Here is a 24,864-nt window from a genome sequence, read left to right on the forward strand (position 1 = left end):
TAACGAGGATAATTATGGAAAAGATAAAAAAGGCATTATATGATTTGATAATAAAAATAAAGAAAATATTTAAAAATTACGATTATCAACCACGACCTTACGGGATTAGCAACGTTGCACTTGACATGTCACTACGCCTTGGCCTCTAAGGCGGCATCCGTAAAACGTCAAGTTGCGATGTCGTCGTTCCATGCGGCCTAGTTTAATAGGCATGGCGGGCCCTCTAATTGTAATATTATCGCCGAGCGCGACTTGTTGTTATTGGTCAATGCTTTTGCCAGCGAAAAATATATAAAATCAAAAGAGGAATCACATAAAACGGATAAATGAGCGTAAAGTTATGCCGTTTTAAGGCTTCACACTTGAGCACCTAAAGCGGAAGAGGGAAAGGTAATAAGAGAATTTAGAGTGGAAGGAATGTCAGATGTGATCATAACAGCACTAACGCACCAGATCCCATCAGAACACCGAAGCTAAGCGTGCTTGGGCGAGAGTAGTACTAGAATGGGTGACCCCATGGGAAATCCTCGTGTTGCATCTCTCTTTTTGGCAAAATTTATATCCTACTTCTTTTAATATATCGACGGTAGAGCTAATAAATTCACAAATGACTTTTACGCATTGTAAACGATATTTTTTTACATGAATAATAAAAATTTTAAAGAGGATAATTATGGAAAAGATCAAAAAGGCAATATACGATTTGATTATAAAAATAAAGAAATTATTTAAAAATTACGATTATCAACCACGACCTTACGGGCTTAGCACCGTTGCACTTGACATGTCACTACTCCTTGGCCTCGAAGGTGGCATCCGTAAAATGTCTAGTTGCGATGTCGTCGTTCCATGCGGCCCAGTTTAATAGGTATGGCGGGCCCTCTAATTGCGATATTATCGCTGAGCGCGACTTGATGTTATTGGTCAACGCTTTTGCCAGCGAAAAATACATAAAATAAATAGAGGAATCGCGTAAAACGGATAATGAGCGTAAAGTTATACCGTTTTAAGGCTTCACACTTTCGCACCTAAAGAGGAAGGAGGAAAGGTAATAAGAGAATTTAGAGTGCAAAGAATGTCAGATGCGATCATACCAGCACTAACGCACCGGATCCCATCAGAATTCTGAAGTCAAGCGTACTTGGGCGAGAGTAGTACTAGGATGAGTGACGCCTGGGAAGTCCTCTTGTTGCATCCCACTTTTTGGCAAAATATGTATCCTACTTCTTTTAATATATCGACGGTAGAGCTAATAAATTCACAAATGACTTTTACGCATTGTAAACGATATTTTGTTACATGAATAATAAAAAAATTTAAAGAGGATAATTATGGAAAAGATCAAAAAGGCAAAATACGATTTGATAATAAAAATAAAGAAAATATTTAAAGATTTCGTTTTTACCAACCGCGACCTTACGGGCTTAGCACCGTTGCACTTGACATGTCACTACGCATTGGCATCGAAGGCGGCATCCGTAAAACGTCGAGTTGCGATGTCGTCGTTTCATGCGGCCCAGTTTAATAGGCATGGCGGGCCCTCTAATAGTGATATTATCGCTGAGGGTGGCTTGATGTTATTGGTCAACGATTTTGGCCGCGAAAAATACATTAAATCAAAATAGGAATTGCGTAAAATGGATAAATGAGCGTAAAGTTATGCCGTTTTAAGGCTTCACAATTTCGCACCTTAAGAGGAAGGAGGAAAGGTAGTAAGAGAATTTAGAGTGCAAGGAATGTCGGATTCGATCATACCAGCGCTAATGCACCGGATCCCATCAGAACACCGAAGCAAAGCATGCTTGGGCGAGAGTAGTACCAGTATGGGTGACCCCCTGGGACGTCCTCGTGTTGCATCCCTCTTTTTGGAAAAATTTGTATCTTACTTCTTTTAATATATCGACGGTAGAGCTAATAAAATCACAAATGACTTTTACGCGTTCTAAACGATATTTTTTTACTTGAATAATAAATTTTTTTAAAGAGGATAATTATGGAAAAGATCAAAAAGGCAATATACGATTTGATAATAAAAATAAAGAAAATATTTAAAAATTACGATTAACAACCACGACCTTAAGGGCTTAGCACCGTTGCACTTGACATGTCACTACGTCTTGGCCTCTAAGGCGGTATCCGTAAAAAGTCGAGTTGTGATGTCCTCGTTCCATGCGGCCCAGTTTAATAGGCATGGCGGGCCCTCTAATTGCGATTATATCACCGAGTGCGGCTTGCTGTTATTGGTCAGTACTTTTGCCCACGAAAAATACATAAAATCAAAAGAGGAATCACGTAAAACGGATAAATGAGCATAAAGTTATGCCGTTTTAAGGCTTGACAATTTTGCACCTAAAGCGGAAGGAGGAAAGGTAATAAGAGAATTTAGAGTACAAGGAAAGTCGGATGCGATCACACCAGCACTAACGTACCGGATCCCATCAGAACTTCAAAGTGAAGCGTGCTTGGGCTAGAGTTGCACTAGGATGGGCGACCCCCTGGGAAGTCCTCATGTTGCATCCTTCTTTTTGGCAAAATTTGTATCCTACATCTTTTAATATATCGACGGTAGAGTTAATAAATTCACAAACGACTTTTGCGCATTGTAAACGATATTTTTTTACATGAATAATAATAAAAAATTATTATTGAAGATAATTATGGAAAAGATCAAAAAGGCAATATACTATTTGATAATAAAAATAAAGAAAATATTTAAAAATTATGATTATCAACCACGACCTTAAGGGCTTATCACCGTTGCAGTTGACATGTCCTTACGCCTTGGCCTCTAAGGCGGCATCCGTAAATCGTCGAGTTGCGATGTCGTCGTTTCATGCGGCCCAGTTTAATAGGCATGGCGGGCCCTCTAATTGCGATATTATCGCTGAGCGTGGCTTGTTGTTATTGGTTAGTGTTTTTGCCCGCGAAAAATACATAAAATCAAAAGAGGAATCGCGTAAAACGGATAAATGAGCGTAAAGTCATGCCATTTTAAGGCTTCACACTTTCACACCTAAAGCGGAAGGAGGAAAGGTTATAAGAGAATTTACAGTGCAAGGAATGTCGGATTCGATTACACCAGCACTAACGCACCGGATCTCATCAGAACTCCGAAGCAAAGCGTGCTTGGGCAAGAGTAGTACCAGGCAAAATGACCCCCTGGGACGTCCTCGTGTTTCATCACTCTTTTTGGCAAAATTTGTATCCTACTTCTTTTAATATATTGATGCGAGAGCTAATAAATTCACAAATGACTTTTACGCATTGTAAACGATATTTTTTTACATGAATAATAAATTTTTTTAAAGAAAATAATTATGGAAAGATCAAAAAGGCAATATATGATTGATAATAAAAATAAAGAAAATATTTAAAAATTACGATTATCAACCACGACCTTACGGGCTTAGCACCATTGCACTTGACATGTCACTACGCCTTGGCCTCTAAGGCGGTATCTGTAAAATGTCGAGTTGCGATGTCGTCGTTCCTTGTGGCCCAGTTTAATAGGCACGGCGGGCCATATAATTGCGATATTATCGCCGAGCATGGCTTCTTGTTATTGGTCAACGCGTTTTCCCACGAAATATACAAAAAAAACAAAAGTAGAATCGCGTAAAACGGATAAATGAGCGTAAAGTTATGCCGTTTTAAGGCTTCACACTTTCGCACCTAAAGCGAAAGGAGGAAAGGTAATAAGTGAATTTAGAATGCAAGGAATGTCGGATGCGATCATACTAGTACTGAGGCACCGAATCCCATCAGAACTCCGAAGCTAAGCGTGCTTGGGCGAGAGTAGTACAAGGATGGGAGACCCCCGAGAAGTCCTCGTGTTGCATCCCTCTTTTTGGCAAAATTTGTATCCTACTTCTTTTAATATATCGACGACAGAGCAAATAAATTTACAAATGACTTTTACGCATTGTAAACGATATTTTTTTACATGAATAATAAAACATTTTAAAGAGGATAATTATGGAAAAGATAAAAAAGGCAATATATGATTTGATAATAAAAATAAAGAAAATATTTAAGTATTACGATTCTCAACCACGAACTTACGGGCTTAGCACCGCTGCACTTGACATGTCACTACGTCTTGGCCTCGAAATTGGCATCCGTAAAACATTGAGTTGCGATGTCTTCATTCCATGTGGCCCAGTTTAATAGGCATGGCGAACCCTCTAATTGCGATATTATCTCCGAGCGCGGCTTGTTGTTATTGGTCAACGCTTTTGCCTGCGAAAAATACATAAAATCAAAAGAGGAATCGCGTAAAACGGATAAATGAGCGTAAAGTTATGCCGTTTTAAGGCTTCACAATTTCGCACCTTAAGCGGAAGGAGGAAAGGTAGTAAGAGAATTTAGAGTGCAAGGAATGTCGGATTCGATCATACCAGCGCTAATGCACCGGATCCCATCAGAACACCGAAGCAAAGCATGCTTGGGCGAGAGTAGTACCAGTATGGGTGACCCCCTGGGACGTCCTCGTGTTGCATCCCTCTTTTTGGAAAAAATTGTATCTTACTTCTTTTAATATATCGACGGTAGAGCTAATAAAATCACAAATGACTTTTACGCGTTCTAAACGATATTTTTTTACTTGAATATTAAATTTTTTTAAAGAGGATAATTATGGAAAAGATCAAAAAGGCAATATACGATTTGATAATAAAAATAAAGAAAATATTTAAAAATTACGATTAACAACCACGACCTTAAGGGCTTAGCACCGTTGCACTTGACATGTCACTACGTCTTGGCCTCTAAGGCGGTATCCGTAAAAAGTCGAGTTGCGATGTCCTCGTTCCATGCGGCCCAGTTTAATAGGCATGGCGGGCCCTCTAATTGCGATTATATCACCGAGTGCGGCTTCCTGTTATTGGTCAGTACTTTTGCCCACGAAAAATACATAAAATCAAAAGAGGAATCACGTAAAACGGATAAATGAGCATAAAGTTATGCCGTTTTAAGGCTTGACAATTTTGCACCTAAAGCGGAAGGAGGAAAGGTAATAAGAGAATTTAGAGTACAAGGAAAGTCGGATGCGATCACACCAGCACTAACGTACCGGATCCCATCAGAACTTCAAAGTGAAGCGTGCTTGGGCTAGAGTTGCACTAGGATGGGCGACCCCTGGGAAGTCCTCATGTTGCATCCCTCTTCCTGGCAAAATTTGTATCGTACTTCTTTTAATATATCGACGGTAGAGCTAATAAATTCGCAAAGGACTTTTACGCATTGTAAACGATATTTTTTTACATGAATAATAAAAAAATTTAAAGAGGATAATTATGGAAAAGATAAAAATGGCAATATATGATTTGATAATAAAAATAAAAAAATATTTAAAAATTACTATTATCAACCACGGCCTTACGGGCTTAGCACCGTTGCATTTGTTTCACGGCCCTGATTTCCCACCCTCGGGAGTCATGATGGCACCTACTAATGTGAGCTAGCCAAGCCAATTATTAGACTATTTACCCTTTTTACCAATTTCTATTCTCTTTAACATTATATAAAACAATAACGTGTAAACAGTGGAAATTCAGAATAAGTGGAAGAAAACAATTGAATATCTGAACATGTGTCTATTACAACAGCTTAAACCTTAATCACCTAAAATTGGTGTCACAGTTTCATAGACGGTCTAAGAATACTACAAATAAAGGTTCTGAAAGAAATAAATACAACACTGTCTCTAGAAATGAATGAAAGAAATAGGAATAGTAGATAGAAGGGGACGCCAACCACTAACATGAATAAGGAAGACAAAGACAGATTTCACTTTCTTTTCACATCTTATTGCAGACGTGCAACCCGATCCCATTTCCTGTATCTCGTGGTAAGCGTACCACCCGCTCCCATTTCATTATATCTTGTGGTAGGCGTACCACCCGCTCCTATTTCATCATATCTTTGTTGCAGCATGCAACCCGATCCACGTATAATATTGTTGCGGCGTGCAACCCGATCCATATATAATATTGTTGCGGCGTGCAACCCGATCCATATATAATATTGTTGCGGCGTGCAACCCGATCCACATATAATATTGTTGTGGCGTGCAACCCGATCCATATATAATATTGTTGCGGCGTGCAACCCGATCCATATATAATATTGTTGCGGCATACAACCCGATCCATATATAATATTGTTGCGGCGTGCAACCCGATCCATATATAATATTGTCAACAATCGTAACAAGAGTCCCGATAAGGGGTCAATAAGGTCTACACTATCCTGGAAAGGGATCCGACATCATAAGCAATCACGTCCCGGCAAGGGAGAAACAGCTATAACCAAACTTGATACCACACCTAACTACCTCAGCTATAACCAAACTCGTTACAACATCTAACCACCTCAGCCATAACCAAACTCGTCAACACACCTAACTACCTCAGCTATAACCAACCTCATTCTGACACCTAACTACCTCATCTACACCCATAATTCCTACCCAACACAAAGAATCATTAACCTAAGCATCAGTATTATCAATTAAGATCACAATGCAAGGGAACCACAATTCAACAATAGCCCGGCAAGGGGGCAACATAATGATCACTTCTCTTTCTCACTTTTACTTCACAATTCACTTGACAACTCGAGCCAATGCTCTAGAGTTTCAATTATCACTTATACTTTTGCAATTTCGCTATACAACTTGAGCCAACGCTCATCAATGTTCATAGGTCACAATTCTTGCCACAAACTTTATACAACAATTAGAAATGTTCATCAAGGCATGAATAATACAACAAAATCATGAAAATCACAATATAAGACTCCCGGTCATACTTGAAACCAACGTATAGATACTCGTCACCATGCCTATACGTCGTACTCAACAAGAAGCAAATAGCAAATAGGACACAACTCCTAATCCCTCAAGCTAAGGTTAGACCAAACACTTACCTCGATGCCATGAACACAATTCACGATTCAATTATAGTTTTGCCCCTTGGTTCCACCACCAATTCGCTCGTATCTAGTCATAAGTTACTCAATTACATCAATAAACGCTAAATGAATCAATTTGAATGCATGAAAATGAATTTTCCAATGTTTTTACCCAAAAAGTCAAAAATCGCCCACGAGCCCACATGGTCAAAACCCGAGGTTCGAACCAAAACCCGATTACCCATTCCCCCACGAACTAAAATATATAATTTGTTTTGAAATCGGACCTCAAATTGAGGTCCAAATCCCTAATTTTTGAAAAAACCTAGGTTCTACCCAAAACACCCAATTTCCCCCATGAAAATCATTGATTTGAAGTTGAAATCATGTTAAAAGATGTTAATGATTGAATAAAACTAGTTAAAATTGACTTACAATTGATTTGGAGAAGCAAGGTTGTTTGAAAAATCGCCTCTTATGTTTTTGGGGTTTTGAAAAATGAAAAACGACTGAAAATCCCATCTATTTATACCCCTCTCAGACCCTATGTGCGGACCGCACAAAATGGACTGCAACCGCACAGGCTTCTTGAGGGTACTGCAGTCCAGTGCCCTGTGCGGACCGCACAAAGTCAACTGCAGCCGCACAGCAGTGCCCTGTGCGGACCACACAAAGTCGACTGCAGTCGCACAGCCTCCACCGCGCACTGCAAAAGGTCGACCGCACTGGTGGGTTCAGAGACCTGCAACTTCTGGTTTTAAGCCTAAAACATCCCGAAACCTACCTGAAACTCACTCGAGCCCTCGGAACTCCAAACCAAGTGTGCATACTAACTCAACAACATCATATGGACCTACTCGTGCGATCACATCATCAAAATAACATGTAAAATCATGAGTTAAACCTCAAAACTTAACATTTTCATCAAGAACTCTCAATGTCCATAACTCCTCAACCAGAAGTCCGATTCACGTCAATAAACTCCGTTTTTCATCAAATTTCACAAAAATGTCTTAAATCATATATAAGACCTGTACTGGGCGCCGGAACCAAAATACGGGCCCGATACCATCATGTTCTAAGCAAATTTCATTTCAATTCCTTAAACAGTTTCAAAAAACAATTTCTTTTTAAAAAAATTCAATTCTCAGGCTTGGACCTCGGAATTCGATTCCGGGCATACGCCCAAGTCCCATATTTTCCTACGGATCCTCCGGGACCGTCAAATCACGGGTTCGGGTCCGTTTACCTAAAACGTTGACCGAAGTCAAATTAACCCATTTTATAACCAAATTTTATCATTTTTCATAGAATTTCATATTTAAGGTTTCCGGCTACGCGCCCGGACTACGCATGCAAATTGAGGTGACTCTAAATGAGGTTTTAAGGCCTCAGAACACAGAATTTAATTTAAAGCAAGTGATGACTACTCCTTGGCATCGAAGGCGGCATCCGTAAAACGTCGAGTTGCGATGTCGTCGTTCCATGCTGCCCAGTTTAATAGGCATGGTGGACCCTCTAATTGCGATATTATCGCCGAGCCCGACTTGATGTTATTGGTCAACACTTTTGCCCATGAAAAATACATAAAATCAAAAGAGGAATCGCATAAAATGGATAAATGAGCGTAAAGTTATGTCGTTTTAAGGCTTCACACTTTCGCAACTAAAGCGGAAGGATGAAAGGTAATAAGAGAATTTAGAGTGCAAGGAATGTTGACTGCGATCATACCAGCACTAACGCACCGGATCCCATCAGAACTCCGAAGCTAAGCGTGCTTGGGTGAGAGTAATACTAGGATGGGTGACCCCTTGGGACGTCCTCGTGTTGCATCCCTCTTCCTGGCAAAATTTTTATCCTACTTCTTTTAATATATCGATGGTAGAGCTAATAAATTAACAAAGGACTTTTACGCATTGTAAAAAATATTTTTTTTTACATGAATAATAAAAAAATTTAAAGAGGATAATTATGGAAAAGATCAAGGCAATATACGATTTGATAATAAAAATAAAGAAAATATTTAAAAATTACCATAATCAACCACGACCTTATGGGATTAGAACCGTTGCATTTGACATGTCACTACTCCTTGGCCTCAAAGGCGGCATCTGTAAAACGTCGAGTTGCGATGTCGTCGTTCCATGCGACCCACTTTAATAGGCATGGTGGGCCCTCTAATTGCGATATTATCGCCGAGTGCGACTTGATGTTATTGGTCAACGCTTATGCTCGCGAAAAATACATAAAATTAAAAGAGGAATCACGTAAAACGGATAAATGAGCATAAAGTTATGTCATTTTAAGTCTTCACACTTTCGCACCAAAAGCGGAAGGATGAAAGGTAATAAGAGAATTTTGAGTGTAAGGAATGTCGGATGCAATCATACCAGCACTGACGCACCGGATCCCATCAGAACTCCGAAGCTAAGCGTGCTAGGGCGAGAGTAGTACTAGGATGGGTGACCCACTGGGACGTCCTCGTGTTGCAGCCCTCTTCCTGGCAAAATTTGTATCCTACTTCTTTTAATATATTGACGGTAGAGCTAATAAATTCACAAAGAACTTTTGCGCATTGTAAACGATATTTGTTTTCATGAATAATAAAAAAATTTAAAGAGGATAATTATGGAAAATATCAAAAAGGCAATATACGATTTTATAATAAAAATAAAGAAAATATTTAAAAATTACGATTATCAACCACGACCTTACAGGCTTATCACCATTGCACTTGACATGTCACTACGCCTTGGCCTCGAAGGCGGCATCCGTAAAACGTCGAGTTGCGATGTCGTCGTTTCATGCGGCCCAGTTTAATAGGCATGGCGGGGCCTGTAACTGCGATATTATCGCCAAGCGCGACTTGTTGTTATTGGTTAGTGCTTTTGCCCGCGAAAAATACATAAAATCAAAAGAGGAATCGCTTAACGGATAAATGAGCGTAAAGTTTTGCCGTTTTAATGCTTCACACTTTCGCACCTAAAGTGGAAGGAGAAATGGTAATAACACAATTTAGCGTGCAAGGAATGTCGGATGCGATCATACCAACACTAACTTTCACGACCCTGTTTCACCCTCTGTGAACCCTCGTGACGGCACCTAGTCTCTACGACTAGGTAAGCCTAACTTTGCGGAATATAACCAAACTTGCGAAAGTAAAACAATTTAAAAACAGAAATAAAGCAATAACTGTGTGTAAATGTGTTGCTCGGCATACACCGTTTTTAACTCTCAACACCAATCATAAATCCAAGACCCGGAAACCCATGAATAACAAGCTAAGAAAGAAATACTACATAGCTCTAACTCCGGAATATTTCTAATAAAGAACAGAGAAGTACAAAAGCGCTAAATACTACAAGTAGGAATAGAAAGGTGCTCCTTGGTCTGCGGACACGGCAGATGTACCTCGGAGTCTCTAAGCAGTCTCCTCCCTCAACGATAGTAGGCCTAATCAGTGGTACTTGGATCTGCACATGAAAAATATGCGTAGAAGGGGCATGAGTACACCACAGTGGTACTCAGTAAGTGCCAAGCCTAACCTCGGTTGGGCAGTGACGAGGAAGCCCAGGGCCCTACTGAGGTTAAATACAATATAAGGGTTAACAGTGTGGAATAAAACAGTATAGATAAGTGCAACAGTAAGAAATAACATAGAATTGACAGAACAACAACAACTAGAACAGAGACAACACAAGCCACGGAAAGAAATACAGCTCAACACAAAGATAACAACCGGGGCACCTTCCAGGATACTGTCTTGTAGTCCCAATCACAACTATCCAGTGGATCTCCCAGGAAACCGTCCCATAGTCCATCATATATACATGTCCGAAGGATCTCCCAGGATATCGTCCCGTAGTCCAACTATCAATGCGCGGGGGATCTATCGGGAATCTCGATTCGTAGTCCCCAAATATAAATACCCAGTACTGGGGGAATCTACCAGGTGCATTCCCGTAGTTCCATATAACTGTGCAGGGGGATCTATCGGGAATCTAACCTGCAGTCCCAAAGTAAATGTGCAGGGGGACCTATCGGGAATCTAACACGCAGTCCCAAAGTAAACAGACAAGGGAGAGCTACCGAAATCCCACATCCGTAGTCCCAATGTAAATACACATCGGCAACAAGAAATATTCAGAGAAGGGAAATTTCATATTAAGGCAATAAATAATTCTAGCCTAGCATGCTGCACGGAGTTCAGGTAAACAGATTTGAACAATTAAAGTAATTAAATCACTTAGATCTGCTTTCCTAAGCTAACAACCAGTTTAATAGCACAAGTAATAAAAACAGGATAAGGAACATACTGATAAGTACTTAAAGAAAACCGAATTTTCAACAATTTGCACAAGTACGCACTCGTCACCTCACGTACAAGGCATTTCAATTACCAGAAATATCAATCCAAAGGGGAAGGTCCCCCACACAAGGTTAGACAAGCCACTTACCTCAAACCGGCTCAAAATCAACTCGAAACCACACTTTTGCCATGAGTATCCGACTCTGAATGGCCCAAATCTATTCAATTCAATTGCATATTGTAAATAACTCTTCAAGTAACTGATTCTACAACTAAATTCTAAACTAGTACGCGAAATCATGTAAAATGACCAAAACAACCCTCAGGCGAACATCTCGGAATTGGGTGAAATTTACATTTTCAGAAGCCTCATACTCTCACAAGTCTATAAATAACAAGAACACTGAAATCGGAGTCCAAATGACCCCTCAAATCCTCATTTAAAGGCCTCTTAAACTCAATCCTAATTACCCATTTTCCTCAATTTCACACCACTAATTAGGTCTATAATCACATATAAACGAGTTATAAAGTCAAGGACAATACCTCCAATTGATTTTCCTTTGTTTTCCTCAAGAATCCCTCTCAAAAGCTCCAAACCCGGATAAAATGGTGGAAGAATAGCCAATTTTTGCAAAGGAAACTATTTATATGTTCTGCCCAGCGATTTCCGCATTTGCAGCTCTGGGACCGCATCTGCGGTCCCGCTTCTGTGGACCACATGTCGCATCTGCAACTTTCATTAAACAGCCCAGGAGCCGCATCTGCGATACTTCTTTCGCATATGCGAAATCGCATCTGCGGTGAACCTTCCGCATCTGCGGAACCTGAAAGAGAATCGAGAATCTGCTTCTGCGTCTCATACGCCGCTTCTGTGGCTCCGCACCTGCGGAACCCAAACCGCATGTGCGGTTATGACAGACAGCAACAAATTTTCTGAAATCTCTAACTTAAAAATCTTTCCGTCAATCATCCAAAATCATCCCGAGGCCCCCGGTACCTCAACCAAAAACACCAACGTCACCTAATACCTTATTCAAACTTGTACAAATCCTTAAAACACCTAAAACAACATCGAAACCTTGGATTAATCAAGGATTTAAGCCTAAGAACTCCAAATTTCCTCAAAATACGCTTTCGATCAAAAACCTAACCAAACCACGTCCGAATGACCTGAAATTTTGCACACTCGTCCTAAATGACATGGCAGAACTATTGCAACTTCCGGAATTCCATTTCAACCCTTTGATCAAAATCTCATTATCGGACTGGAAACTTCGAAAATTCGACTTTCGGCATTTCAAGCCTAAATTAGCTACGGACCTCCAAAATACATTCCGATCATGCTCCTAACCCCGAAATCACCTAACAGAGCTAACAGAACCATCAAATTTCCATTTCGAGGCTGTCTTCACACTGATCCGACTACGGTCAACTTCCCAACACTTAAGCTCTCATTTAGGGACTAAGTGTCCCAAAACTCTCCGAAACTTAGAACCGAACATCCTGGCAACCCAAAATAGCAGAAATAAACACGAGGAAAGTAGTTAATAGGGGATTGGGGTGTTAATTCTTAAGACGACCGGCTGGGTCGTCACATCCTCCTACACTTAAACATTTGTTCGTCCTCGAACGAGCATAGAGACATACCTGAAGTAGTAAAAAGATGAGGGTAACGGCTGCGCATATCCTGCTCGGTCTCCCAGGTTGCCTCCTCAACTAGCTGGCCCCGCCACTGAACCTTTACCGAAGCAATGTTATTGGACCTCAACTTTCTAATCTTCCTGTCCAATATTGCCACCGGCTCCTCAACATAAGATAGATCTTTGTCCAACTGGACTGAAATGAAATCCAACACGTGCGACGGGTCGCCATGATACCTCCGGAGCATCGAAGCATGAAATTCCGGATGAACTCCTGCCTAGTTGGGAGGAAAGGCCAGCTCATAAGCAATCTCCCCAACACACCTCAATATCTCAAAAGGGCCAATAAACCTCGGACTCAACTTCCCTTTCTTCCCGAACCTCATAACGCCCTTCATAGGCGAGACCCGAAGCAGAACACGCTCTCCAACCATATAGGAAACATCGCAAACCTTCTGGTCCATGTAACTCTTCTGTCTGGACTGGGCTGTACGAAGTCTATCCTGAATCACCTTAACCTTCTCCAAAACATCCTGAACCAAGTCTGTGCCCAATAGTCTGGCCTCAGCTGGCTTAAACCAACCCACCGGAGATCTGCACCGCCTACCATATAAAGCCTCATACGGTGCCATCTGAATGCTGGATTGATAGCTGTTGTTGCAAGCAAACTCTGCCAATGGCAAGAACTGATCCCAAGACCCTCCAAACTCAATCACACACGCACGAAGCATATCCTCAAGAATCTGAATGGTACGCTCGGACTGTCCGTCTGTCTGAGGGTGAAATGCTGCACTCAACTCTACCCGAGTACCTAAGTCATGCTGAACAGCCCTCCAGAACTATGATGTGAACTGGGTACCTCTATCTGAAATGATGGAAATTGGAATACCATGCAGACGAACAATCTCCCGGAAATAATTCTCCGCCAACCGCTCTGAAGAATAAGTAGTATACACAGGAATGAAATGAGCGGACATGGTCAGCCGATCCACAATCACCCAAATAGCATCAAACTTCTTCAAAGTCCATGGGAGCCCAACTACAAAGTCCATGGTGATCCGCTTCCACTTCCTCTCCGAAAATCTCTATCTGCTGAAGCAACCCACCCGATCTCTGGTGCTCATACTTCACCTGCTGACAGTTGAGACACCTAGCTACAAATCCAACTATATCTTTCTTCATCCGCCTCCACCAATAGTGTTGCCTCATATCCTGATACATTTTCGCGGCACCCGGATGGATGGAATACCACGAACTATGGGCCTCCTCTAGAATCAACTCTCGCAGCCCATCAACATTGGGTACACAAATATGACCCTGCATCCTCAATACACCATCATCTCCAATAGTCACATCTCTGGTATCACCGTGCTGAACCTTGTCCTTGAGGACAAGCTAATGAGGGTCTTCATACTACCATTCCCTGATACAATCAAATAAGGAAGACCGAGAAACCACGCAAGCTAGAACCCGACCAGGCTCCGAAAGATCCAGTCTCACAAACTGGCTGGCTAAGGCCTGAATATATATCCATAGGCCTCTTTAATGCTGGTAAATAAGCCAAAGTCCCAAAACTTTCTGCCCGATGATTGAAAGCATCGGCCACCATATTAGCCTTGCCCAGGTGATATAAAATAGTGATATCATAGTCCTTTAGCAACTCCAACCACCTCCTCTAGCACAAATTTAGATCCTTTTGTTTGAACAATTGCTGCAAGCTCCGATGGTCAGTATAAATCTCACAAGGCACACCATATAAGTAATGGCGCCAAATCTTCAGGGCGTGAACAGTGGCAGCTAACTCAAGGTCATGAACAGGGTAGTTCTTCTCATGTATCTTTAACTGTCTGGACGCGTAGGAAATCACCCTATTGTCCTGCATCAACATCGCTCTGAGGCCAACCCTCGAGGCGTCACAATAGACTGTAGAAGACCCCGAACCTGTAGGCAGTATCAAAATTAGGGTTGTAGTCAATGTTGTCTTGATCTTCTGAAAGCTCGCCTCACACTCCTCCGCCCACAAAATGGAGCACCCTTCTAGGTCAATCTGGTCATGGGGCTGCAATCGATGAAAACCCCTCCACAAAATAACGGTAGTGTCCAGCCAAACCAAGGAAACTGCGGATCTCGGTAGCTGAGGATGGTCTGGGCCAACTCTACACGGCCTCTATCTTCTTCGGATCCACCTGAATACCCTCACTCAATACCACGTGGCCTAAGAATGCCACTCAATCCAACCAAAACTCACATTTCGAGAATTTAGCATATAACTTCTTCTCTCTCAGAGTCTGAAGCACAATCCTCAGGTGCTTCTCATGATCTTCCCGACCCCGGGAATACACCAAAATATCATCAATAAAGACAATGACGAACGAGTCAAGATACGACCGAAACACACTGTGCATCAAATGCATAAAGGCTACTGGGGCATTGGTCAGCCCAAATGACATAACAAGGAACTCGTAATGACCATACCGAGTCTTGAAAGCAGTCATCGGGATATCTGGCTCCTGAATCTTCAACTGATGGTAACTTGAGCGCAAGTCAATCTTAGAAAACACACATGCGCCCTGAAACTGGTCAAATAGATCATCAGTACGAGGCAAAGGATAACGGTTCTTCACTATAACCTTGTTCAACTGGCGATAATCAATACACATACGCATAGAACCATCCTTCTTCTTTACAAACAAAATAGGATCACCCCAAGGTGATACACTAGGCCGAATAAAACCCTTATCAAGCAATTCCTATAACTGATCCTTCAACTCAGGAGGAGCCATACGATACGGAGGGATAGAAATGGGATGAGTGCCCGGCAACAGATCAATGCCAAAATCAATATCTCTATCAGGCGGCATGCTTGGAAGGTCAACTGGAAACACATTGGGAAAATCCCGTACTACTGGAACTGAATCAACTAAAGGGGGTATCAGTACTGACATCTCTCACATACACTAAATACGCGTGACCCCCCTTCTCAACCATACGCTGAGCCTTAAGGAGAAAAAAAATAATGCTACTGGGAGTGTGATCTACGGTACCCCTCCACTCAACATGCGGTACACCTGGCATAGCTAGCATCACGGTTTCGGTGTGACAATCAAGAAGAGCAAAATGGGGAGACAACCAATCCATGCCCAAGATATTATCAAAATCAACTATCCTGAATAACAATAAATCGGCTCTGGTCTCAAAACCAAAAAGAGTAACCAAACATGACCGATAAATGTGGCCCACAACAAGAGAATCTCCCGCATGAGTAGAAACATAAATAGGGGAACTCAAAGAATCTCGGGGTACACCCAAATGCGGAGAAAAATAAGAAGACACATAAGAGTAAGTGGAGCGTAGATCAAATAGAACTGATGCATCTCTATGGTAAACCATGACAATACCTGTGATGACAAAATCAGAGGCAACAGCCTTGGTACGAGTAGGAAGGGCATAATATAGCTTGGCCTTTCCCTCTAGCTGGCTGAGCAGATGGGGTAGCAACTGGAGCTGTAACCATAGCTTGAGAACTCTACGGGGCACGCTGTGGCTGGGAAGTTCGTGGAGGTGCACTTCTCCCAAGTCTAGGGAAATACCTCACCACATGGCATATGTCACCACACTCAAAGCAACCTCGTAACTGATGTGGCAGTGGGAACTGTGCGGTACGGGTACTCCAAGACCCCTGAACACCTGAAACACTATGTGAAATCTGAGATGCAAACTGAGTTGGCCGGCCCATAAAACCTCTACCATGTCGTACTCCTCCTCCAAAATAAGGACCAGTGGGTCTCCCCAGTCTACGAGGTCTACTCACTCCCCTATACTCTCCCTCCTAACCTCGTCTGTCCTCTCTCTCCCGGACCCACCTGTCCCTTACTCAGTGAGAGGTCCTCCCAACCTACTAAACTGGGACCATAAGATGTGTCACCATGACACATGGAACCTGACCAATGGAAACTCGCTGCTCTGGAGTGGGGGCAGAGGGAGTCTGGGTCCCTCCCCCGACCTGCGAAGTAGTTGGTACAACCTGAATCAATCCTGTCTGAATTAATGTACCAAACATGCTCAGGAACTGTGCTAATGTCTCCTAAAGTGCTGGAGTAGTAGTAGCAGTAGTCGTGTCTGATGCCTGGGCTCTGGCTGGAACTACTGGTGGCTCCTCGGTGGTAGCTCGTGTAGGTGCTCTAGCTGCACCACGTGCGCGTCCTCAACCTCTACCCCGGCCCCGGCCTCTGACGGCTGCAGTAGGGGGCGCGGATGCCTGATCATCTCAGGTAGCACGTGTCCTCACCATTTGTGAGAGAATAGAAGATAAAAGTTTAGAATTGTGATGTCAGAAATATCGCACGACAAAGAAATCAAATGAAGGGGGAATTTTCCTAACAGTTACATAGCCTTTTGTAGATAAGTACAGACGTCTCCATACCGATCAACGAGACTCTAATAAACCGGCTTGTGATCCATGACTCCTATGAACCTAGAGCTCTGATACCAACTTGTCACGACCCTGGTTCACCCTCCGTGAACCCTCGTGATGGCACCCAGTCTCTACGACTAGGTAAGCCTAACTTTGCGGAAGATAACCAAACTTGTGGAAGTAAAACAATTTAAAAACAGAAATAAAGCAATAACAATGTGTAAATGTGTCGCTCGGCATACACCATATTTAACTCTCAACACCAATCATAAATCCAAGACCCAAAATCCCATGAATCACAAGCTAAGAAAGAAATACTACATAGCTCTAACTCCGGAATATTTCTAATAAAGAACAGAGAAGTACAGAAGGGCTAAATACGACATGCATGAATAGAAAGGGGATCCTTGGTCTGCGGATGCGGCAGATGTACCTCGGAGTCTCTAAGCAGTCGCCTCCCTCAACGATAGTAGGCCTGATCAGCGGTACCTAGATATACACATGAAAAACATGCGCAGAAGGGGCATGAGTACACCATAGCGGTACTCAGTAAGTGTCGAGCCTAACCTCGGTTGGGTAGTGACGAGGAAGGTCAGGGCCCTACTGAGGTTAAATACAATATAAGGGTTAACTTTTGTGGAATAAAACATTATAGATAAGTGCAACAGTAAGAAATAACATAGAATTGACAGAACAACAACAACTAGATCAGAGACAACACAAGCCACGGAAAGAAATACAGCTCAACACAAAGATAACAAACGGGCCACCTTCTAGGATACCGTCCTGTAGTCCCAATCACAACTATCTAGTGGATCTCCCCGGATACCATCCCGTAGTACATCATATATATATGTCCGAAAGATCTCTCGGGATACCATCCCGTAGTCCAACTATCAATGCATGGGGGATCTACTGGAAATCTCGATTCGTAGTCCCCAAATATAAATACCCAGTAATGGGGGAATCTACCGGATGCATTCCCGTAGTTCCATATAACTGTGCAGGGGGATCTATAGGGAATCTAACCTGCAGTTCCAAAGTAAATGTGCAGGGGAATCTATCGGGAATCTATCCCGCAGTCCCAAAGTAAACAGACAATGGAGAGCTACCAGAATCTCAAATCTGTAGTCCCAATGTAAATACACATCGGCAGCAAGAAATATTCATAGAAGGGAAATTTAATATTAAGGCAACAAATAATTCTAGCCTAGCAAGCTGCACGGAGTTCAGGTAAACAGATTTGAATAATTAAAGCAATTAAATCACTTAGACCTGCTTTCCTAAGCTAACAACAGGTTTAATAACACAAGTAATAAAAACAGGATAAGGAACATACTGATAAGTACTTAAAGAAAATCGGATTTTCAACAATTTGCACAAGTACGCACTCGTCACCTCATGTACAAGGCATTTCAATTACCAAATATATCAATCCTAAGGGAAAGGTCCCCCACACAAGGTTAGACAAGCCACTTACCTCGAACCGGCTCAAAATCAACTCGAAACCACACTTTAACCACGAGTATTCGACTCCAAATGGCCCAAATCTATTCAATTCAATTGCATATTGTAAATAACACTTCAAGTAACTGATTCTACAACTAAATTCTAAACTAATACGTGAAATCATGTAAAATGACCAAAATGCCCCTCAGTCCAACGTCTCGGAATAGGGTGAAATTTACATTTTCAGAAACCTCATACTCTCACGAGTCTATACATAACAAGTTCACTAAAATCGGAGTCCAAATGGCCCCTCAAATTATCATTTAAAGGCCTCTTAAACTCACATATAAATGAGTTATGAAGTCAAGGATATTACCTCCAATCAATTTCCCTTTGTTTTCCTCAAGAATCCCTCTCAAAAACTCTAAACCCGGATATAATTGTGGAAGAATAGTCAATTTTCGCAAAGGTAACTATTTATATGTTCTGCCCAGCAATTTCCACATTTGCGGCTCTGGGACCGAATCTACGGTCCCGCTTCTGCTGACCACATGTCGCGTCTGCGACTTTCATTAAACAGCCCAGGAGTTGCATCTGCGATACTTCTTTCACATATGCGAAACAACATCTATGTAACCTGAAGGATAATTGAGAATCCGCTTCTATGGCTCCGCACCTGCGGAACCCAAACTGCAGGTGCGGTTATGATAGACAACAGCAAATTTTCTGAAATCTCTAACTTCAAAATCTTTCTGTCAATCATCCAAAATTATTCTGAGGTCCCCGAGACCTCAACCAAAAATACCAACATCACCTAATACCTTATTCAAACTTGTACCAATCTTTAAAACACCTAAAACAACATCGAAACCTCGGATTAATCAAGGATTTAAGCCTAAGAACTCCAAATTTCCTCAAAATACGCTTACAATCAAATACCTAACCAAACCACGTCCAAATGACCTGAAATTTTGCACACACATCCCAAATAACATGACGAAACTTTTGCAACTTCCGGAATTCCATTCCGACTCTCTGATCAAAATCTCACTATCGGACTGGAAACTTCGAAAATTCGACTTTCGGCATTTCAAGCCTAAATTAGCTACGGACCTCCAAAATACATTCCGATCATGATCCTAACCCCAAAATCACCTAACAGAGCTAACAGAACCATCGAATTTCCATTCCGAGGCTGTCTTCAAACTGATCCGACTACGATCAACATCCCAACACTTAAGCTCTCATTTAGGGACTAAGTGTCCCAAAACTCTCCGAAACTCATAACCGAACGTCTCGACAACCAAAAATAGCAGAAATAAACATGGGGAAAGTAGTTAATAAGGGATCAGGGAGTTAATTCTTAAGACGACCAGCCGGGTCGTCACACTAACGCACCAGTTCCCATCAAAACTCCAAAGTTAAGCGTGCTTGGGCGATAGTAATACTACGATGGGTGACCCCTTGGGACGTCCTCGTGTTGCATCCCTCTTTTTGGCAAAATTTTTATCCTACTTCTTTTAATATATCAACGGTAGAGCTAATAAATTTACAAATGACTTTTACGCATTGTAAACAATATTTTTTTACATGAATAATAAAAAAATTTAAAGAGGATAATTATGGAAAAGATCAAAAAGGTAATATACGATTTAATTATAAAAATAAAGAAAATATTTAAAAATTATGATTATCAACCACGACCTTACGGGCTTAGCATCGTTGCACTTGACATGTCACTACGGCTTGGCCTCGAAGGCGGCATCCGTAAAACATCGAGTTGCGATGTCGCCATTCCATGCGGCCCAGTCTAATAAGCATGACGTGCCCTCTAATTGCGATATTATCGCCGAGCACAGCTTGTTGTTATTGGTCAACGCTTTTGCCCACGAAAAATACATAAAATCAAAAGAGGAATCGCGTAAAACGGATAAATGAGCGTAAAGCTATGCCATTTTAAGGCTTCACACTTTCGCACCTAAAGCGGAAGAAGGAAAGGTAATAAGAGAATTTAGAGTGCAAGGAATGTCAGATGCAATCATATCACCACTAACGCACCGGATCCCATCAGAACTCCGAAGCTAAGCGTGCTCAGGCGAGAGTAGTACTAGGATGGGTGACCCCCTGGGAAGTCCTCGTGTTGCATCCCTCTTTTTGACAAAATATTTATCCTACTTCTTTTAATATATCGACGGTAGAGCTAATAAATTCACAAATGACTTTTGCGCATTGTAAACTATATTTTTATACATGAATAATAATTTTTTTTAAAGAGGATAGTTATGGAAAAGATCAAATAAGCAATATACGATTTTATAACAAAAATAAAGAAAATATTTAAATATTATGATTCTCAACCATGACCTTACGGGCTTAGCACCATTGTACTTGACATTGTCACTACGCCTTGGCCTCGAAGGTGGCATCCGTAAAATTTCGAGTTGCGATGTCATCATTCCATGCGGCCCAGTTTAATAGGCATGGTGGGCCCTCTAATTGCGATATTATCGCCGAGCGTGGCTTGTTGTTATTGGTCACGCTTATGCCATCGAAAAATACATAAAATCAAAAGAGGAATCGCGTAAAATGGATAAATGAGCATTAATTTATTCCGTTTTAAGGCTTCACACTTTCGCACCTAAAGCAGAATGAGGAAAAGGAATGTCAGATGCGATCATACCAGCACTAACGCACCGGATCCCATCAGAACTCCGAAGCTAAGCGTGCTTGGGCGAGAGTAGTAATAGGATGGGTGACCTCCTGGGAAGTCCTCGTGTTACATCCCTTCTTTTGGCAAAATTTGTATCCTACTTCTTTTAATATATCGATGGTAGAGCTAATAAATTCAAAACTGACTTTTACGCATTGTAAACAATATTTGTTTACATGAATAATAAAAAAAATTAAAGAGAATAATTATGGAAAAGATCAATAAGGCAATATACGATTTGATAATAAAAATAAAGAAAATATTTAAAAATTATGATTACCAACCACGACCTTATGGTCTTAGCACCGTTGCACTTGACATGTCACTACGCCTTGGCCTTGAAGGCGGAATCCGTAAAACATCAAGTTGCGATGTCGTCAATCCCTACAGCCCAGTTTAATAGGCATGTCGGGCCCCCTAATTGCGATATTATCTTCGAGCGAGGCTTGCTGTTATTGGTCAACGCTTTTGCTCGCGAAAAATACGTAAAATCTAAAGAGGAATCGCGTAAAACGGATAAATGAGCATAAAGTTATGTCGTTTTAATGCTTCACACTTTCGCACATAAAACGGAAGGAGGAAAGGTAATAAGTGAATTTAGAGTACAAGGAATGTCGGATGTGATAACTAAGAAAGGAATTTGAGATGAAGGATTTGGGTGAGGCGAAGAAAATTCTTCGCATGGAGATAAAAAGAGATAGACATTCAAAGAAACTCTATCTTAAAAAGAGATAGACATTCAAAGAAACTCTATCTATCTCAGAAAGAATACTTGAAGAGAGTAATAGATAGATTTGGCATGAATGAGAACACGAAGTCGGTTAGCACTCCTCTTGCTCCTCACTTTAAACTTAGTGCTGCTATATCGCCGAAGAATGAAGATGAACGAGAGTGTATGTCAAGAGTGCCATATGCGAATGTTGTTGGTAGCTTGATGTATGCAATGATTTGCACAAGACCTGATATTTCACATAATATCGGAGTTGTAAGCAAGTATATGCATGATCCAGAAAGGATCATTGGCAAGCTGTGAAATGGATTCTACGGTATATTCGTAATATTGCAGATGTTGGATTGGGTTTTAAGCAGGAAGATAGTCAGTATCTGGTTGGATATTGTGACTCGGATTATGCGGGTGATTTGAAGAAGCATAAATCAACTACTGGTTATGTTTTCACTTTTGCAAATGTACCATTTAGTTGGAAGTCTACTTTGCAGTCAACAGTTGCTTTGTCTACTACTGAGGCAAAGTACATGGTAATTACAGAGGCTGTAAAGGAGGCAATTTAGCTTCAAGGGTTGCTTAGAAAGCTTGGTATTTGTCAAGAAAACATCACACTATGTTGTGATAGTCAGAGTTCTATCCAATTAGCAAATAGGCGTAGCACCGTTGCACTTGACATGGTACTATGCCTTGGCTTCGAAGGCAGCATCCGTAAAACATCGAGTTGTGATATCCTCTTTTTATGTGGCCCAGTTTAATAGCAATGTCGGGCCCAGCGTAAAGTTATGCAAATTTAAGGCTTCACAATTTCGCACCTATAGCGGAAGGAGGAAAGGTAATAAGAGAATTTAGTGTGCAAGGAATGTCAGATGCGATCATACCAGCACAAACGCACCGGATCCCATCAGGACTCTGAAGTCAAGGGTGCTTGGGCGAGAGTAGTACTAGGATGGGTGACCCCCTAGGAAGTCCTCGTGTTGCATCCCTCTTTTTGGAAAAATTTGTATCCTACCTTTTTTTAATATATATACGGTAGAGCTGATAAATTCACAAATGACTTTTACGCATTGTAAACGATGTTTTTTCACATGAATAATAAAAAAAATTAAAGAGGATAATTATGGAAAAGATCAAAAAGGCAAATATTATGATTTGATAATAAAAATAAAGAAAATATTTAAATATTACGATTCTCAACCATGACCTTACGGGCGTAGCACTGTTGCACTTGACATGTCACTATGCCTTGTTCTCGAAGGCGGCATCCGTAAAACGTCGAGTTGCGATGTCGTCGTTCCATGCAGCCCAGTTTAATAGGCATGGTGGTTCCTCTAATTGCGATATTATCGCCGAGCGCGTCTTGTTGTTATTGGCCAATTCTTTTGCCCGCGGAAAATACATAAAATCAAAAGAGGAATCGCGTAAAACGGATAAATGAGCGTAAAGTTATGTCGTTTTAAGGCTTCACACTTTCGCACCTAAAGTGGAAGGAGGAAAGGTAATATGAGAATTTAGAGTGCAACGAATGTTGGATACGATCATACCAGCACTAACGCACTGGATCATACCAGCAGTAAAACGTCGAGTTGCGATATCGTCGTTCCATGCAGTCCAGTTTAATAGGCATGGCGGGCCCTCTAATTGCGATATTATCAGCGAGCGCGGCGTTTTGTTATTGGTCAATGGTTTTGCTCGAGAAAAATACATAAAATCAAAAAAGGAATCACGTAAAATGGATAAATGAGCGTAAAGTTATGCCTTTTTAATGCTTCACACTTTCGCACCTAAAGCGGAAGGAGGAAAGGTAATAAGAGAATTTAGAGTGCAAGAAATGTTGGATGCGATCATACAAGTACTAACGCACCGGATCCAATCAAAATTCTGAAGTTAAGCGTGCTTGGGCTAGAGTAGTACTAGGATGAGTGACCCTCTGGATAGTCCTCGTGTTTCATCCCTCTTTTTTGCAAAATTTGTATCCTACTTCTTTTAATATATCGACGGTAGAGCTAATAAATTCATAAATGACTTTTACGCATTGTAAACGATATTTTTTACATGAATAATAAATTTTTTTAAAGATGATAACTATGGAAAAAAATCAAAAAGGCAATATACGATTTGATAATAAAAATTTAAAAAATACATAAAAATTACGATTATCAATCATGACCTTACAGGTTTAGCACCGTTGCACTTGACATGTCATTATGCCTTGGCCTCGAAGGCGGCATCTGTAAAACGTCGAGTTGCGATGTCGTCATTCCATGCAGCCCAGTTTAATAGGCATGGCGGGCTCTCTAATTGCGTTATTATCGCGGAGCGCGGCTTGCTGTTATTGGTGAACGCTTTCGCCCGCGAAAAATACATAAAATCAAAAGAGGAATCGCGTAAAACGGATAAATGAGCGTAAAGTTATGCCGTTTTAAGACTTCACACTTTCGCCCCTAGGATGGGTGACCCCCAGGAAGTGTTGCATCCCTCTTTTTGGAAAAATTTATATCCTGCTTCTTTTAATATACCGACTGTAGAGCTAATAAATTCACAAGTGACTTTTACGCATTGTAAACGATATTTTTTTACATCAATAATAAAAAAAAATTAAGAGGATAATTATGAAAAAGATCCAAAAGGCAATATACGATTTGATAATAAAAATAAAGAAAATATTTAATACGATTATCAACCACGACCTTACGGGCTTAG

General features: G+C 41.2%; 1 protein-coding gene, 9 non-coding genes and 5 pseudogenes across 10 annotated transcripts; all 15 read left to right on the forward strand.

Moving 5' to 3' along the window:
- The first annotated feature begins 422 nt into the window (after nucleotides 1-422).
- Nucleotides 423-541, forward strand: LOC138890776 (5S ribosomal RNA). Its single transcript, XR_011407178.1, has one exon. It is a non-coding gene; the product is annotated as a 5S ribosomal RNA (ribosomal RNA).
- A 539-nt stretch (nucleotides 542-1,080) lies between these two features.
- LOC138890840 (5S ribosomal RNA) lies at nucleotides 1,081-1,198 on the forward strand (annotated as a pseudogene).
- Nucleotides 1,199-1,741: 543 nt separating this feature from the next.
- On the forward strand, nucleotides 1,742-1,860 carry LOC138890838 (5S ribosomal RNA). Its single transcript, XR_011407239.1, has one exon. It is a non-coding gene; the product is annotated as a 5S ribosomal RNA (ribosomal RNA).
- A 541-nt stretch (nucleotides 1,861-2,401) lies between these two features.
- Nucleotides 2,402-2,520, forward strand: LOC138890851 (5S ribosomal RNA; annotated as a pseudogene).
- A 545-nt stretch (nucleotides 2,521-3,065) lies between these two features.
- Nucleotides 3,066-3,184, forward strand: LOC138890880 (5S ribosomal RNA; annotated as a pseudogene).
- A 540-nt stretch (nucleotides 3,185-3,724) lies between these two features.
- LOC138890798 (5S ribosomal RNA) lies at nucleotides 3,725-3,842 on the forward strand. Its single transcript, XR_011407200.1, has one exon. It is a non-coding gene; the product is annotated as a 5S ribosomal RNA (ribosomal RNA).
- A 541-nt stretch (nucleotides 3,843-4,383) lies between these two features.
- On the forward strand, nucleotides 4,384-4,502 carry LOC138890839 (5S ribosomal RNA). Its single transcript, XR_011407240.1, has one exon. It is a non-coding gene; the product is annotated as a 5S ribosomal RNA (ribosomal RNA).
- Nucleotides 4,503-5,043: 541 nt separating this feature from the next.
- Nucleotides 5,044-5,161, forward strand: LOC138890867 (5S ribosomal RNA; annotated as a pseudogene).
- A 3,468-nt stretch (nucleotides 5,162-8,629) lies between these two features.
- Nucleotides 8,630-8,748, forward strand: LOC138890779 (5S ribosomal RNA). Its single transcript, XR_011407181.1, has one exon. It is a non-coding gene; the product is annotated as a 5S ribosomal RNA (ribosomal RNA).
- Nucleotides 8,749-9,288: 540 nt separating this feature from the next.
- LOC138890726 (5S ribosomal RNA) lies at nucleotides 9,289-9,407 on the forward strand. Its single transcript, XR_011407128.1, has one exon. It is a non-coding gene; the product is annotated as a 5S ribosomal RNA (ribosomal RNA).
- An 11,350-nt stretch (nucleotides 9,408-20,757) lies between these two features.
- On the forward strand, nucleotides 20,758-20,876 carry LOC138890758 (5S ribosomal RNA). Its single transcript, XR_011407160.1, has one exon. It is a non-coding gene; the product is annotated as a 5S ribosomal RNA (ribosomal RNA).
- Nucleotides 20,877-21,393: 517 nt separating this feature from the next.
- On the forward strand, nucleotides 21,394-21,512 carry LOC138890721 (5S ribosomal RNA). The gene has a single exon (XR_011407123.1). It is a non-coding gene; the product is annotated as a 5S ribosomal RNA (ribosomal RNA).
- A 724-nt stretch (nucleotides 21,513-22,236) lies between these two features.
- On the forward strand, nucleotides 22,237-22,727 carry LOC138889789 (secreted RxLR effector protein 161-like). Its single transcript, XM_070173125.1, has 2 exons — nucleotides 22,237-22,459; nucleotides 22,504-22,727. Exons 1-2 carry the CDS (start codon nucleotides 22,237-22,239, stop codon nucleotides 22,725-22,727), a joined length of 447 nt encoding a protein of 148 aa, XP_070029226.1.
- A 301-nt stretch (nucleotides 22,728-23,028) lies between these two features.
- LOC138890746 (5S ribosomal RNA) lies at nucleotides 23,029-23,147 on the forward strand. The gene has a single exon (XR_011407148.1). It is a non-coding gene; the product is annotated as a 5S ribosomal RNA (ribosomal RNA).
- Nucleotides 23,148-23,997: 850 nt separating this feature from the next.
- Nucleotides 23,998-24,116, forward strand: LOC138890878 (5S ribosomal RNA; annotated as a pseudogene).
- Nucleotides 24,117-24,864: the final 748 nt, after the last annotated feature.

The sequence above is a fragment of the Nicotiana sylvestris genome, chromosome 4 (assembly GCF_000393655.2).
Source record: "Nicotiana sylvestris chromosome 4, ASM39365v2, whole genome shotgun sequence".
Lineage (NCBI taxonomy): Eukaryota > Viridiplantae > Streptophyta > Magnoliopsida > Solanales > Solanaceae > Nicotiana > Nicotiana sylvestris.

Bases quoted from the DNA above. Each gene is read 5' to 3' on its own strand.
- LOC138889789 (XM_070173125.1), top strand. From the start codon at position 22,237: ATGAATGAGAACACGAAGTCGGTTAGCACTCCTCTTGCTCCTCACTTT. The intron at 22,460-22,503 runs GCAAGCTGTGAA...GTAATATTGCAG, and splicing joins TGATCCAGAAAGGATCATTG to ATGTTGGATTGGGTTTTAAG.